Raw genomic sequence first — 17,079 nt, forward strand, 5'->3', positions numbered from 1 at the left:
CCATCACCGCTGCTGTGTGCTGGGAATGCCTCAAGCAACCGATTTACCAGAGTTGCTTGTTTATTAGCCAATATTAGGTCAAGGTTCTCCTGTGGCATGATGTTTTGTAATTTGCCTATATAGCGTGGATCCAGGATGCTGGCCAACCAGTAGTCGTCATCGTTCATCATTTTGGCAATGCGGGGGTCCCTTTTTAGGATCCGCAAGGCATAATCTGACATGTGGGCCAATGTTCCCGGTGTCAATGATGCACTGCGAGTGCTGGTTGGAGGAGCACTTTCTGGCAAATCCACATCCCTCCAGTCACGCACAAACCCTGTACCAGACCTTGCCACGCCAACATTTTCACTTGCCCCACGAGATGCATCCTCCTCCCCTAAGTAATCATCCCCATCATCATCCTCCTCCTTCTCTTCTTCCTCCACCTCGTCCAGGAGAGGTCCCTGAGCAGACAATGGCTGAATGTCATCAAGGATTCCCTCCTCCTCTTCCTCCTCATCAACATTGGCTGCAGATGCCTGCTCCTTAAGGTGCGTCAAAGTTTGCATGAGCAGACGCATAAGTGGGATGCTCATGCTTAGGATGGCGTCGTCTGCGCTTACCAGCCGTGTGCATTCCTCAAAACACTGAAGGACTTTACAGAGGTCTTTCAGCTTCGACCACTGCACACCTGTCAACTCCATGTCTGCTCTCAAAGTACCTGGCCGTGTATCCTCCCACAAATGCATTATGGCCTGCCTCTGCTCGCACAGCCGCTCCACCATGTGCAGGGTGGAGTTCCACCTTGTTGCAATGTCGATAATGAGGCGGTGGTTGGGAAGGTGGAGCAATCGCTGCAGCTTCTGCATACGAACGGAGTGTACAGGCGACCGGCGGATGTGCGCGCACAGTCTTCGCACCTTCTGGAGCAGGGCTGTTAACTCCGGATAATTTTTGAGGAAGCACTGCACCACCAGGTTCAAGGTGTGAGCCAAGCAAGGTATGTGGCTGAGTTTTGAAAGGGCTATGGCTGCCAAAAAATTACGGCCGTTATCACTAACTACCTTGCCTGCCTCAAGATGTACACTGCCCAGCCATGACTCAGTTTGTCGCTTCAAGTACTCGGCCAGCACCTCGGCGGTATGTCTGTCGCCCAAACACATCATCTGCAACACAGCCTGCTGACGCTTTCCACTAGCTGCTCGATAGGGGGACACATCGTGTGCAACAGTGGCAGCTGCAGATGGAGTGCTCGTACGACTGCGCTCTGTGGACGAGCTTTCGCTTCTGGAGGAGGAGGAGGAGGAGGAGGGTGGAACGCCTACAGCCAACTGTTTCCTATACTGTGGGCTAGGCAGCACTGTCCCACCACCGCTGTCCCCTGTGGACCCTGCATCCACCACATTAACCCAGTGCGCAGTGATGGACACGTAACGGCCCTGGCCATGCCGACTGGACCATGCATCAGTTGTGAGGTGCACCTTTCCGCTCACTGACTGCTTGAGTGCATGGACAATGCGGTCTTTCACATGATGGTGGAGGGCTGGGATGGCTTTGCGAGAGAAGAAGTGGCGACTGGGTAGGTCATAGCGTGGTACTGCATAGGCCATGAGTTCGCGGAAAGCTGTGCTTTCCACCAACCGAAAGGGCATCATCTCAAACGAGATTAGTTTGGCAATGTGGGCGTTCAAACCCAGTGTACGCGGATGAGAGACTGAGTACTTTCTTGACCTACTCATAGTGTTTGGGAGGGTGAGCTGGACTTGAGAGCTGCATATGGTGGAAGTAGCGGTGGACAGGGCGGACTGAGAGAGGGTTGATGATGGTGATGGAGTTGGTGTTCTTTCTGATGGCCTAGAATCAGTCTTTCGTTGATATAACAGTGGGATTCCCTGACTGCTGTGGCCTTGCAACGACACCTCAACATTTGCTGCTGTGCTAACCGGTGGGCTTACAGTGGGGGAAACAATGTAGCGTTGATGACTACCTTCGTTGTGATCAGTTGCACATGTGGCACTTGAGGTTTGGTGTTGTGTCCACGCTTGCAAGTGCATGCTGGTTAAATGTCTAAGCATGCAACTGGTATTCAAATTTTTCAGATTTTTCCCTCGGCTAAAGGTCTTTGCGCACTTCTTACAGATAACCTTGGCCTGATCATGAGGATTTTGTTCAAAAAAGTGCCACACTGCACTCTTCCTACTTTGGCAGACATTTTGCGGCCTAGCACGCTGTGATCTTTTGACCCTCTGGACAAGCTGTCCAGCAACTCTTTTGATGTTTGGAACCTGTCTTTGGAGTGCTCCGGGCCTGCCAGATAACAGCTGTTGCGATGTCGATGTCTGCTGTGGATGCTCCTCATCTGAGCTATTGGAAGCAGCACCCTCTTCCCCAATGGATGCCAATCTGGGTCAACAACTGGGTCATCCATCACCTCCTCTTCTATGTCATGTGCACCTTCCTCTATGTCACCGTGTATGGTGGTATAGTGTGCGGGAAGGGGCACCTGAGTCTCATCAGGGTCAGAATCTGGCTCTGTACACTGCGAGGACAATGTAGTGCTCTGAGTGAATGTACCAGCAGAATCATCCATCAGCGGCTGTGCATCAGTGCACTCCATGTCAGATTCATCTTGGCCTGGGTAATTCACCATTTCACTTGATAATCCAGGCATGGTATGTGAAAACAGCTCCATGGAGTAATCAGTAGTATGGCCTGCGTCATCCTTCAATCTTGGTTGGGGTGAAGGACACAAGGAAAGGTGTGGTTCATGAACATGAGCCTCCAATGACGACTCAGTGCTTTTACTTTTTACAACTGAAGAAGAGGAGGCGATAGAGCTGGAGGCTGAGTCAGCAATGTAAGCCAAAACTTTTTCCTGATGCTCTGGCTTTAAAAGCGGTTTGCCAACTCCTAGAAAACTAAGCGTTCGAGGCCTTATGTAGCCAGACGATGACGCAGGCTCAACACCTCCTGCATTCGGTCCTATTTTGCTCTTGCCACTACCATCAGATCCACCACCAACACCATCATTACTAGCTGCCAACCCCCGCCCAATTCCACGGCCTCTTCCACCAGCCTTCCTCATTTTTGGTAGAAATGTAGACAAAATCCAACAAACTATATAGTATGTAAAACAAAGTACAAGGTGTCTATAGCAAAGGGGAGATTTTGAATTTCTGCACACACTTTTGGACACTGGACACTTTTGGATTGTGTGAGGCCCACTGATATCTGAGCGCTATGTGACAGGCTTGATGGCACAGCTGTGACCTAAGTGACTAGAGGATAAGTGAGATTTTGAATCTCTGCACACACTTTTGGACACTGGACACTTTTGGATTGTGTGAGGCCCAATGAATATCTGAGCGCTATGTGACAGGCTCGATGGCACAGCTGTGACCTAAGTGACTAAAGGATAAGTAAGATTTTGAATCTATGCACACACTTTTGGACACTGGACACTTTTGGATTGTGTGAGGCCCAATGAATATCTGAGCGCTATGTGACAGGCTCGATGGCACAGCTGTGACCTAAGTGACTAGAGGATAAGTGAGATTTTGAATCTCTGCACACACTTTTGAACACTGGACACTTGGATTGTGTGAGGACCACTGATATCTGAGCGCTAAGTGACAGGCTCGATGGCACAGCTGTGACCTAAGTGACTAGAGGATAAGTGAGATTTTGAATCTCTGCACACACTTTTGGACACTGGACACTTTTGGATTGTGTGAGGCCCACTGATATCTGAGCGCTATGTGACAGGCTTGATGGCACAGCTGTGACCTAAGTGACTAGAGGATAAGTGAGATTTTGAATCTCTGCACACACTTTTGGACACTGGACACTTTTGGATTGTGTGAGGCCCAATGAATATCTAAGCGCTATGTGACAGGCTCGATGGCACAGCTGTGACCTAAGTGACTAGAGGATAAGTGAGATTTTGAATCTCTGCACACACTTTTGGACACTGGACACTTTTGGATTGTGTGAGGCCCACTGATATCTGAGCGCTATGTGACAGGCTCGATGGCACAGCTGTGACCTAAGTGACTAGAGGATAAGTGAGATTTTGAATCTCTGCACACACTTTTGGACACTGGACACTTTTGGATTGTGTGAGGCCCAATGAATATCTGAGTGCTATGTGACAGGCTTGATGGCACAGCTGTGACCTAAGTGACTAGAGGATAACTGAGATTTTGAATCTCTGCACACACTTTTGGACACTGGACACTTTTGGATTGTGTGAGGCCCACTGATATCTGAGCGCTATGTGACAGTCTCGATGGCACAGCTGTGACCTAAGTGACTAGAGGATAAGTGAGATTTTGAATCTCTGCACACACTTTTGGACACTGGACACTTTTGGATTGTGTGAGGCCCACTGATATCTGAGCGCTATGTGACAGGCTTGATGGCACAGCTGTGACCTAAGTGACTAGAGGATAAGTGAGATTTTGAATCTCTGCACACACTTTTGGACACTGGACACTTTTGGATTGTGTGAGGCCCAATGAATATTTGAGCGCTATGTGACAGGCTCGATGGCACAGCTGTGACCTAAGTGACTAGAGGATAAGTGAGATTTTGAATCTCTGCACACACTTTTGGACACTGGACACTTTTGGATTGTGTGAGGCCCACTGATATCTGAGCGCTATGTGACAGGCTCGATGGCACAGCTGTGACCTAAGTGACTAGAGGATAAGGGAGATTGGATTGCTTTTAAAAAAGCAGTTTGCGGAGCAGTGGGTAAACAGCAATGCCAGCCTGTCAGGAAGCCTTAAAAGGCAGCCCAACAACCAACACCACTGATACACCACAATATAGCCTCCCCTTGCACTGCACACACAGTGACTGGTGTGTTGTGCAGGTCAAATTTCTATCAGCAGCAGAAGCAGTTTTTTTTTCTTCTCAGCAGGACAAAAAAAAAAAATTGGGATTGTTTTTAAAAAAGCAGTTTGAGGCCCAATGAATATCTGAGCGCTATGTGACAGGCTCGATGGCACAGCTGTGACCAAAGTGACTAGAGGATAAGGGAGATTGGATTGCTTTTAAAAAAGCAGTTTGCGGAGCAGTGGGTAAACAGCAATGCCAGCCTGTCAGGAAGCCTTAGAAGGCAGCCCAACAACCAACACCACTGATACACCACTATATAGCCTCCCCTTGCACTGCACACACAGTGACTGGTGTGTTGTGCAGGCCAAATCGCTAGCAGCAGAAGCAGTTTTTTGGTCTTCTTCCCTGCCTAACGCTCTCCCTACAGAATCAGCAGCAACCTCTCCCTATACTGAGATCGGCAGAAGTAAGATGGCGGTCGGCGTGCACGCCCTTTTATACCCCCTGTGACGCCCACCAAAGCAAGCCAATCACTTGCATGCCCTTCTGAAAGATGGTGGTGACCCGTGCCTATGTCATCACGTTGCCCACAGTGTCCGTGGATCCTGATTGGCTGAAAAAGAGCGCAAAACAAACTTTTGAAACGCGACTTTGGCGCGTAAGTCGCCGACCTCGTGGCCGACCTCATCCTAGGGTCGGGTTTCGTTTCATGAAACTCGACTTTGCCAAAAGTCGGCGACTTTTGAATTTTTTCGACCCGTTTCGCTCAACTCTACAAGTTACCAATCAGCGGTGGGGGCAGGGCCACACAAATTAGCTGGACTGTCTGCAATTGAGACCTAGTCCTCCAGTGATAATCTCCTGGTGATAAAACACTGATTGTTTTGAAACTACAGCACACAGCCTGATAAGTGATACTTCCCTGGAATCAGAGTATATTACCCTATGTTATGCTGCTCTCAGATTAAATAGCAAATACCTGGTGACAGATTTTCATAACACAAACTTTTCAAAGCCAATAATTTGATTTTACTGTAAGGGATGTAGCCATCAGTAAAGTATCATCTGTGAAATGTACAAAGAATTGAAATTCAGCTTGAGAAAAAAGCGAAAAATCCATGAAAAAAAAAACATTAATAGTGCAAACAATTCAAAGTAATTATGTGATGAGTTAATAAAGATCATCCAAAATAAGTTCTCTATAATAGGATTCTGCTGCTGCTGGGATGGTTCTGTAACTCAGTGCTGAGTCTTAGTCAATGAGCTGAAAATGTTCCTGGTGTTGCAATTAAATTACGATTACATCTGGTTTATTCATTCCAAATTTTGTCACTGGAACCAAAATGTTTGATGTGAATTTCTTAGCATATCTTGACCTTAAACAGGGAAGATATCCTCAGAAAATGACCTATTGTTTAAAATAAATTTACGTGTTACATGTAATGTTTGTTTTATTTTTAGAAAAAGTTTGTTTTATTTATCACAATTTTTATTAAAAAAAACCCCCCCAAAAAACAAAAACAGAAACTTTGTACTTTCAGTCTAGCCACTGGGGATTTTCAATACTCATATTTTCTGTCTTGAGACGAGCAGATTCCAATTTGCCAAATTTTACATTTATTTACTGTGACTTTAATGTTCCCTATTAGATGGTAGGGTCTAGGGCCCACCCATCTGGTCCTCAGGGCCTCTTCGTTCCACAGTCACATGCCTTCACACTATACGGGCTCTTTCACACGTCCTGATATTTCCAGTACCAAAAAAACAATATCGGAGATATCAGTGTCCGTGTGTCTGTGTGTTCGTGTGTGCAGTGTCGGACTGGGGTACTAAGGGCAGACCAGTAATATTGATTTTGGGTAGGCTGGGGCACTTTTCACCTGCATACTAATATTACACTACCCTTGTTCACAAATATACCTATATCTCTATATAATAATAAGCTGGGTAGTTGGTTAATGAATGATGAGATGCTGATTTTTTTCTGTACAGAGTGAATCTAGTGAATTATGCCATGTTTGGGGGCCCAGATCTTCACAGGAGCCCACCAGGGCATTGCCCTGTTACCCTATGGGCCATTTCGAGCCTATGTGTGTGTAATACTTTTGGAATATGTGTGCTGTCCATGTGTCACATCAGTATCACACATACCGGCACCTGGGAAGCAGCCTCACTATGTGTGCTGTTCCACGGCGCCGGGTACTGAATTCAGCTCTCGTCATTCTCCCCTGCTCGCTCTGCGATCAGCGCGAGCAGGGAAGAATGTTGAGAGTTGTATTGCTCTTTATTTTCAGGGGGCATAACTTTGGAACAGAGGGACACAGAAGAAAAAGAAAAAACAATTCCAGAATCAGTGGAACAGTAGCAATTGGAGGAAGTTAATTTAAAATCCAGTGAATGGTCTCAATTAATTACTGTGACATGGTGAAAGGATAAGAAAGTACTAATGTTCTGATCTCCAGAAAACGCTGGCACTGTATATATGGAGTTGAGTATGTCCAACCTCTGAGTAGGTGTGACAGTGAACTTCATCTACACATTATGCATAAATCCATACATAGAAGTAGGTAATGTTAAATTCAAGACTAATCCCTTTCTGACATCAGACGTACTATCCCGTCCACAGTACTCGGGCCCATATTACCGGGGACATGATAGTACATCTAAGCAGGGGGAGCGCCGCTGATCGCGGCCGGGTTTCAGCTGATAATCACAGCTGACACCCAGCACTATGTGTCAGGGGCGGTCACGGACCGCCCCTGGCACATTAACCCCTGGCACACTGCGATCAAACATGATCGCAGTGTCCCGGGGGATCAGGGAAGCATCGGGCAGGGAGAGCTTCCCTGAGAACCCTGGAGCAGTGCCATGTGCTGCGCTGCTCTGAGGGTCTCCTTCCCTGCAGGCCCCCCGGATCCAAGATGGCGTCTTTCTCAGTGCCTGCTGAGAGCTCTGAGAAAGCCTGCAGCAGCGCCTGTCAGATCGCTGATCTGACACTAGACAGTGATGTCCCCCCTGGGACAATAAAATAAAGTAAAAAAAAGTGTAAAAATAATTTATAAAAAATCCCTAAATAGATTAAAAAAATATTCCCTAATAAATTCATTTTTTATTAATAAGAAAAAAACAATAAAAGTACACATATTTAGTATCGCCGTGTCTGTAACGACCCGCCCTATAAAACTGTCCCACTTGTTAACCCCTTTAGTGAACCCCTTAAAAAAATAAAATTAAAAAACAAAGCAAAAAACAACAGATCTGCATGCTATAGAAGCGATCAGCCTGCACCAAATGAGTGTCCCCATAGTGGGGCAAAGTGTAAAAGTAGGAATTAAATTAAAAAAAGAAAAATAATAATTGTAAAAATATTTTAAAAAATTATAAAAAAAATAATAAAAAAATCAACATGTATTCTAACATTAAATCAATATTTGAATAAAAAAACGAAACAATACAAGTACACATATTTGGTATCCCCGCATCCGTAACGACCCGCCCTATAAAACTGTCCCACTAGTTAACCCCTTTAGTGAACCCCTTAAAAATATAAAAATAAAAAACAAAGCAAAAAGCAATGCTTTATCATCATACCGCCAAACAACAAGTGCAATAACACGTGATCAAAAAGATGTATATAAATAAACATGGTACCGCTGAAAACCTCATCTTGTCCCGCAAAGAGCGAGCCACCATACAGCGTCATCAGTGAAAAAAATAAAAACGTTATAGCTCGCAGAATAAAGCGATGCAAAAATAATAATTTTCTATATAAAATTGTTTTCATTGCATAAAAGCGACATAACATAAAAAAATACATAAATAAGGTATCGCTGTAATCATACTGACCTGAAGAATAAGACCGCTTTATCAATTTTACCACACGACCACACGCGGAACGGCGTAAACGCACCCCCCAAATGAAATTCATGAAATGCTGGCTTTTGTTCATTCTGCGTCCCAAAAATCGGAATAAAAAGCGATCAAAAAATGTCACGTGCCCGAAAATGGTACCAATAAAAACGTCAACTCGTCCCGCAAAAAATAAGACCTCACATGACTCTGTGGGCCAAAATATGGAAAAATTATAGCTCTCAAAATGTGGTGATGCAAAAACTATTTTTACAATTAAAAATTTTAGCGTATGACAGCTTCCAAACATAAAAACTCACTGAAAATAGAATATCAAACCCCCCTTTATCACCCCCTTAGTTAGGGAAAAATAATAAAATTCAATTTTTTTTATTTATTTCCATTTTCCCATTAGGGCTAGGGCTAGGGGTAGGGCTAGGGTTAGGGCTGAGATTAGGGTTAGGGTGTGTTGGGGTTAGGGTTGGAGTTTGAATTGGGGGTTTCCACTGTTTAGGCACATCAGGGGCTCTCCAAACGCAGCATGGCGTCTGATCTCAATTCCAGCCAATTCTGCGTTGAAAAAGTCAAACGGTGCTCCTTCCCTTCCAAGCTCTGCCATGTGCCCAATCAGTGGTTTACCCTCACATATGGGGTATCAGCCTACTCAGGACAAATTGCACAACAACTTTTGGGGTCCAATTTCTCCTGTTACCCTTGGTAAAATAAAAAATTTGGGGCAAAAATATAATTTTTGTGGAAAAAAAATTATTTTTTTATGGCTTTACATTATAAACTTCTGTAAAGCACTTGGGGGTTCAAAGTGCTCACCACACATCTAGATAAGTTCCATGGGGGGTCTAGTTGCCAAAATGGGGTCACTTGTGGGGGATTTCCACAGTTTAGGCACATCAGGGGCTCTCCAAAGGCAACATGACACCCGCAGACCATTCCATCAAAGTCTGCATTCCAAAACATCACTACTTCCCTTCCGAGCCCCGACGTGAGCCCATACAGTAGTTTTCTCCCACATGTGGGATATCAACATACTCAGGACAAATTGGACAACAAATTTTGGTGTCCAATTTCTCCTGTTAACCTTGGGAAAATAAAAAATTGGGGACTTAAAGATCATGTTTGTGGAAAAAATATGATTTTTTTATTTTCACGCCCGGGCGTTATAAACTTCTGTGAAGCCCTTTGGGGTTCAAAGTGCTCACCACACATCTAGATAAGCTCCTTGGGGGTATAGTTTCCAAAATGGTGTCATTAGTGTGGGGTTTCCACTGTTTAGGCACATCAGGCGATTTCCAAATGCGACATGGCATCCGATCTCAATTCCAGGCAAAAAAGTCAAATGGCGCTGCTTCCCTTCCGAGCTCTGCCATGCGCCCAAATAGTTGTATACCCCCACATATGGGGTATCATCGTACTCAGGACAAATTGCACAATAACTTTTGGGGTCCTGTTACCCTTGGGAAAATAAAAATTGGGGGTGAAAAGATCATTTTTTTTTACATTATAAACTTCTGTGAAGCACTTGGGGGTTCAAAGTTTTCACCACACATCTAGATAAGTTCCTTGGGGGGTCTAGTTTCCAAAATGGTGTCACTTGTGGGGCGCTTCCACTGTTTAGGCACATCAGGGGCTCTCCAAACGTGACATGGCGTCTGATCTCAATTCCAGCCAATTTTGCGTTGAAAAAGTCAAATGGCGCTCTTTCCTTTCTGAGCTCTGCTATGCGCTGAAACAGTGGTTCCCCCCCACATATCAGGTATCAGCGAACTCAGGCCAAATTGCACAATAACTTTTGCAGTCCAATTTCTCCTGTTACCCTTGGTAAATTAAAATAAATTGGACCTGAAGTAATTTTTTTGTGAAAAAAAGTTAAATGTTCATTTTTTTTAAACATTCAAAAATTTCCTGTGAAGCACCTGAAGGGTTAATAAACTTCTTGAATGTGGTTTTGAACACTTTGAGGGGTGCAGTTTTTAGAATGGTGTCACTTTTGGGTATTTTCTGTCATATAGACCCCTCAAAGTGACTTCAAATGTGATGTGGTCCTTAAAAAAAATGGTGTTGTAAAAATGAGAACTCGCTGGTCAACTTTTAACCCTTATAAATTCCTAAAAAAAAAAAAAATTTGGTTCCAGAATTGTGCTTATGTAAAGTAAACATGTGGGAAATGTAACTTATTAAGTATTTTGTTTGCCGTATCTCTGTGATTTAAGGGCATAAAAATTCAAAGTTGGAAAATTGCGAAATTTTCAACATTTTCGCCAAATTTCTGTTTTTTTCACAAATAAACGCAAGTTATTTGATTTAAATTTTACCACTATCATGAAGTACAATATGTCACGAGAAAACAATGTCAGAATCACCGGGATCCATGGAAGCGTTCCAGAGTTATTACCTCATAAATGGACAGTGGTCAGAATTGTAAAAAGTAGCCCGGTCATTAACATGCAAACCACCCTTGGGGGTAAAGGGGTTAAATAAAAATGTTTCAGAAGAAATTTTCGTGATATATTGTTTATTCAATGATTTATATAGAAGGGGATCATTATGCTTCTTTTATGTAATAATGTCTCTTTTCAGACTTTTCTTTAAAGGAAGAGTTTAGCAGCCAGTCGGAAAGATTTTATGGAAGTAAAGGGATACAATTACAAAAGGATAAAAAGAAGAATTTGCGCCAAATTAACAACTGGGTTTCAAAAGTAACAAATAACCTTATCACAAGTGTGTTCAAAGAGCTTCCAGACTTTGAACTGATGCTGATCAGCGTGATCTATTACCAAGGTAAGTCTGCAAGTACTGATGTATAATCAGCTCACATATTGCCCTTTCCTTCCATTGCTGCCTGTGCACCAGTCATACCCTGGAATAAGCTCCATCCATTGCACTAGCCAGCTGCTGCATGAATTTAGGTGGGCGGGGCTTCTCCAGCACCAAAATATATATATATATATTGTAACAGCGCCGGTCGTAACCGCCGCCGTCCCCCTAGCTCCGGGCCCCCCCGCGGCTAGTTCTTACCTGCTCCGTCGCGCGCTGCCGCTTCCTCCCTCCTCCGGTCCACGCACGCCTCCTTCCTCCTCCTGCTCTCGCGCGCCCCGCCTTCCTGGTCTCCCAACGGCGGCGACCCCGCACATGCGCACTAGGGCGCGGGCGCGCGGCCGTCGGGTAGTTTAACCCTGCGGTGGGCGGCGGCCGATTAGTGGCCAGCCTATCGCCCACCGGCAGGGGATATATCAGGCGTCTCCCACAAGGGGAGGACGCCTGATTATTGTGTGTCCATTCCTGCTGTAATTTGGCCGCCTATAGGTTCCTATAGGTTTCTTGTCTTCCTTTACGTTTTCCAGCCTTGCTGTCTCTTCCCCTGGTGTTTGCCCTGTCTTCCTGCCCGTCATCTGTCTGCCTACTCCTAGTGCCACCACCCTTGTCTCCCCGGTTCCCTGTCTCTGTTCCGTCCTGCAGTGTCCGTTCTGTTCTTGCCCAGCATTCTGGCCGCAGTCCTCCATCCTCCTGCACGGAGTTCCGGTCCTTGGTAAGCCTCGCCAGCCGCTTGCCTTCTCCAGTCCCTCGAGCCGCCCCTCTCGGTTCCAGCAGTCGCGGTTCTGTCCTCTGCGGTCCTGCCCCTAATGATCCCTGTACAGGGGTCGGTCATCACCTGGTGCGCTCGACCCAGGGGCTCCGGATCCGCGATCCAGAGGGTCCACTCTCGGACGTTATTTCTTCCTGAACGTCACATATATATATATATTTGCCCATTAAAATAGATGCATAGCACTATATGGATTCTTCTGACATGTTTATTAAAAAAAAACATCCACGGGATTTGCCATTTTGTACATGTGAAAGCACCCCTTAATAGAAGATGTAGACTGAACAAGAAAAAAAAAGGACGTTGGTAAGCCATGTGGGCTTTCAGTTGAAGACTCTGATTTGCACCTAGCTGTTTGTCTCTATATGCCATGTACAAACAGTTAAAAAGGCCACTGTCAAAAAATAAAAACCCTGACAGAGCTCTGTTAGCTGAAAGATAAAGTTATGACCAGAACAGGATGATTGAAAAAAAAATTATATAGAGACGGTGAGCAGTTGAAATATGCATTGAACACATCAATTTTCTACGTAAATATATTTCTAAAGGTGCTATTGACATGAAATTCTCACCAGATGTCCGCAACAACCCATCTAGTCCACACAGGTGAAGAAGTCAAACCAGAGATGACCATATAAGTTATGTGTAATAATGAGAATTGACACAGGGAGAAAGTATTGAACACAATCAACACGCAAAGAAAGCAAAACGCCATGGAAAGTCCTGACACCAGCTGAAATCTATCAGTAATTAATTAGCAATCCTGCCACTTAGTAAAAAATAATATCAGCTGGTGCAACTGATGGCCTATAAAAAAATGTCTCATTACCAAACAAGAAACATGTCATGATGGGTAAAACCAGTGAGCTGTCTCAAGACCTGTACAACCTTATTGTTGCAAAACATACTGATGGCATTGGTTGCAGAAGAATTTCCAAACTATTGAAGGATCCCTTGAGCACTGTTGGGGTCATAATCCAGAAGTAGAAAGAACATCATATCACCATAAACCAGCCATGGCCAGGTGCTCCCCACAAGATTTCAGACAGGAGAGTGAAATAAATTAACAGAACAGTTGTCCAACAGCCAATAATCACTTGTGGAGAGCTACAGAAATGCCTGGAATCAGCAGGTACAGTTGTTTCAAAGAAATCTATCAGTAATGCACTCAATCTCCATGGCCTGTACGCACGCTCACCATGCAAGACTCTACAGCTAAATAAAAAGCATGTTAAAGCGCATTTAAAGTTTGCTCAACAACATTTAGTAGGAAAAGATAGAATATCTAGAAAATCCAGCTGCACAAACTTTTTTTTAAATTTTTTTTTTCTTTATTAGTGAATAAAAGTAATCCAGTGTAAAAAAAAGCTTAAAATTCCAAATTCATAGCATGGCTACAGGATCCATGGATAAGGAATGATTTCTCCATGTAGCCATGCTATGAATTTGGAGTTTTAAGCTTTTTTTTCCCACTGGATTACTATTATTCACTAATAAAGAAAATATATATTTAAAAAAAAAACATTTGTGAAGCTGGCTTTTCTTTTCTTGCCATTGATTGCATCCAGTTATAGACCCCCACCATGGCCTGAACTACATGGAAATCCTATGATGGTGAGCTGGTTTTTTTCCTCAACTACAATTAGACAAGCCTCTGAAATACTGGGAGACTATAGTCTGGTCATATGAGACCAAAATGGAACTGTTTGGATGCCACAATGCACACCCTGTTTGGAAGCCAAAAGGCATTGCATATCACTCCAAAACACCATACCAACAGTACCATACCAAATACCATACCATACGGCATTGGCAAATTTCATATAATTGAAGCAAGGATGAATGGATAAATGTTCTGAGACATTATTGATAAAAATCTGCCATCTACCAGGATGATTAAGATGAAATAAGGGTGGACATTTAAGCAAGACAATGATCCCAAACACACAGCCAAGGAATCTCAATTAGTTTCAGAGACATAAAAAAATAAAGCTGCTAGAATGGCCCAGATAAGCACTGGACCTGAATCCAATAGAAAATTTATGGCAGGAACTAAAGCTCTGAGTTCATAGAAGGAGCCTACATAACCTTCAGGATTTGATTTGAAGAATATTTGTGTGGAATAATGGACCAAAATCACACCTGAGCAATGCCTGCAACTAGTTTCCCCATACAGGAGTTGTCTTGAAGCTGTCATCACCAGCAAAAGCTTTTGTATGAAGTATTAAAGGGAATTTGTCAGCAACTTTTTGCTACCTCATCTGAGAACAGCCTGATGTAGGCAAAGAGAAGCTGAATACTATGATGTATGACTTAGACTACTGGGTGCAGCCGTTCTGACACAAACAGAGCTTTTAGATTTAGCTTTATATATACAACGCCCATAGGCATTGAGCTGCTTATCACAGGAGGGGGCATGTTAGACTAACATCCATGTATTGCTGTGTCCAGTAATGATAAGCACTGGGTGCTAAAACAATCATTGCAAGCTAACAAAACCACAAAGCTTGATAAGAGAGGCATCCTTAAAATCCATGTTCAATACTTTTTCCCTGCGTCATTTCTCAGTATTATACATAATTTATGGACATCTATGGTGATTTCTTTGCCTGTGTGGATTGGATGGTGTTCTGTCCTCACTAAATGAAGCAGAATTCGTGTAGCTTATACAGGCAGCTAAACCGCTATACCGGGGGTCCAATAAGGAGAATGTAGGTTGAATCTGTGCTTTATTGAACGTGGTGGTATATTGATGTGGTGAAACTACAATACAATATATACTGTATATACACTGAGTCAATACAGGGTACATCAGGGATACATATTATACATAATACATCATCTGCACTAATAGCTAACCAGGGGAGAACTAACTAAGCAGGGTAGTATGAGGCAGGAATTGGATACAGGAAACATAAATACATACCAGCGATGCTATCACAAGGGGAGAAGAGAAATGAGATGCTTCCTGAATGCAGGCAGAAGGAAAATGGTGCAGGTTCAGGGTGCAGTTGGGCCCAAATGGTTCTGCAAACTTGTGGCCTCTGTTCCCACAGGATGCATTCTAGTTGGCACTGGGCAGCCCCCCTATATGGTGTTACTAAGAGGTTGTAAACCAGAAGCCCTGCATTCCCTGTGTGAACACTGCCACATGCGGATTATTTCTTCTGCACTGGTGTACCACACGGTCAATCCCTGATTGTAGGCTGGCTGTTTCGTTTGGTATTTATGCACCTGTGCAGCTGCCATTTTACTTGGGTCCGCTGTACCCTGGATTAGTGCAGATGCATTTAGGCCTGTCTGGTTTGTATCTGAATTTTTTTGAGGATTTTTTCCTCTTTTTTTTCCGCAGCACGTCAATTCTTTGTGCAGATTCCACAGCGTTTTTACACCCATTCCATTATAGGAATCCGCAGGTTTAAAAACACATGACAAATCCGCAATAAATCTGCAGGAAATCCGCATAAAAAACGCATGGATTTTGACCTGCAGATACTGCCAAAATATGCACATTCTGTGCCGAAAAATCCGCACGGCAACCGCAACGTGTGCACATACCGTAATTGTGATACATTGCAGCAGTCTTGCTATCAAATTCAACTTACTGTGACTTTGCTGTCCTTTAGTCTCTCGTGCATCCGATGGATGATGGAAATCTGGCGGAGGCTGGCACTGCGTCTTCAGACTTCCCCGCCCAACACAGGTCCCGCTTCTGGCTGCAACAGGCGGTCACCGGTTTTGCCCGTTGAGCCCCTAGTCCATTAAACTGCAGAGCCGAAGTGCGAGGCTCTGCACAAGTCTCTACTCGGCGTGGGCTATGCTGCACACCCACCGATTGCTGGATACACACCGCACGGTACTGCTCCTGTTGCACGTTCCTCAGTGCACCCACGCCGCGCTGCTTCGGTCAGCACCCATCTCTGCACACTCACTGATACTCAGAAGCCCTCACTGAACCCCTCCAAGGTCTCGGCTCCACGCTTCACCTTACTTCGCAGAGCTCAGTCGGCCCCTGCCTTCTCCTTCCTCCGACGGGATCTCTCTGGCTTTTCCTGCGCTACACTCTCTCTCATCCCCCCTGCTTACCACATCCCTTCTCGCCAAGTCATGGGTCCTGTCCAACTCCCATTTCCTTCCACCCTGCAACACTGGGTTCAGCCTCGGCAGTTCTGGACCCGGTATTGCACAGGTATCCATAGCCCGGTCTTCCTCCTTACACATGCATCTAGGACTGCTGCAGTGAGGCAAGGACACTTAATAAATCTTTCACTAAATGTTTCTGGCCTTTTTTTACTTTTCCAATTTGCGGACTGGCACAAAATGTTGCAGAAGATCATTTTGCTGATAGCTTTTATGCTAGTATTACACTTTTCTTTTGTTTACCATTGATGTTGTATTATATTTTTTTCCACAGGGAAATGGGTGACTCAGTTTGATCCAAAGCTTACAAAGAAAGAGAATTTCAAAACGGCATCCTCAGGTTCTGTTCGGGTCCTCATGATGAATAATCACAAATATCCTCTACAAAGTCTACGAGATGCACATCTGCAGGCTCAGGTATGTAGCACGCTATCACCATTCTGTGCAGGAATAACATTTCATCCTAAAGGGCATTAAATTGAGCCGAGTGTGAGGCTCAGTCTGATGGCATGAGTGATACCTGGTAACTTAGAACCCGTCTCTATTTTGGTGTTCCAATTTCTGGCAGTACTTTTTTTGGGAAGGTGACACATTTTCTGCCACTTTGACACCAGCAATGTTGGCTTATGACTGGGCTAACAAACAAGGGGTTTCTAGCGAGTCCATAT

General features: G+C 44.4%; 1 protein-coding gene across 1 annotated transcript in view; it reads left to right on the forward strand.

Moving 5' to 3' along the window:
- LOC141097548 (factor XIIa inhibitor-like) overlaps positions 1-17,079 on the forward strand; it is a 67,431-nt gene that overhangs the window by 17,083 nt on the left and 33,269 nt on the right. The window contains exons 5-6 of the mRNA XM_073584772.1: positions 11,266-11,466; positions 16,686-16,828. Coding sequence (XP_073440873.1) covers positions 11,266-11,466; positions 16,686-16,828 — 344 coding nt within the window. The remainder of the gene's footprint in view (positions 1-11,265; positions 11,467-16,685; positions 16,829-17,079) is intronic.

This window comes from Dendrobates tinctorius, unplaced genomic scaffold (assembly GCF_039654945.1).
Source record: "Dendrobates tinctorius isolate UK_male_01 unplaced genomic scaffold, ASM3965494v1 ptg000085l, whole genome shotgun sequence".
In the NCBI taxonomy this organism is placed as follows: Eukaryota; Metazoa; Chordata; class Amphibia; order Anura; family Dendrobatidae; genus Dendrobates; species Dendrobates tinctorius.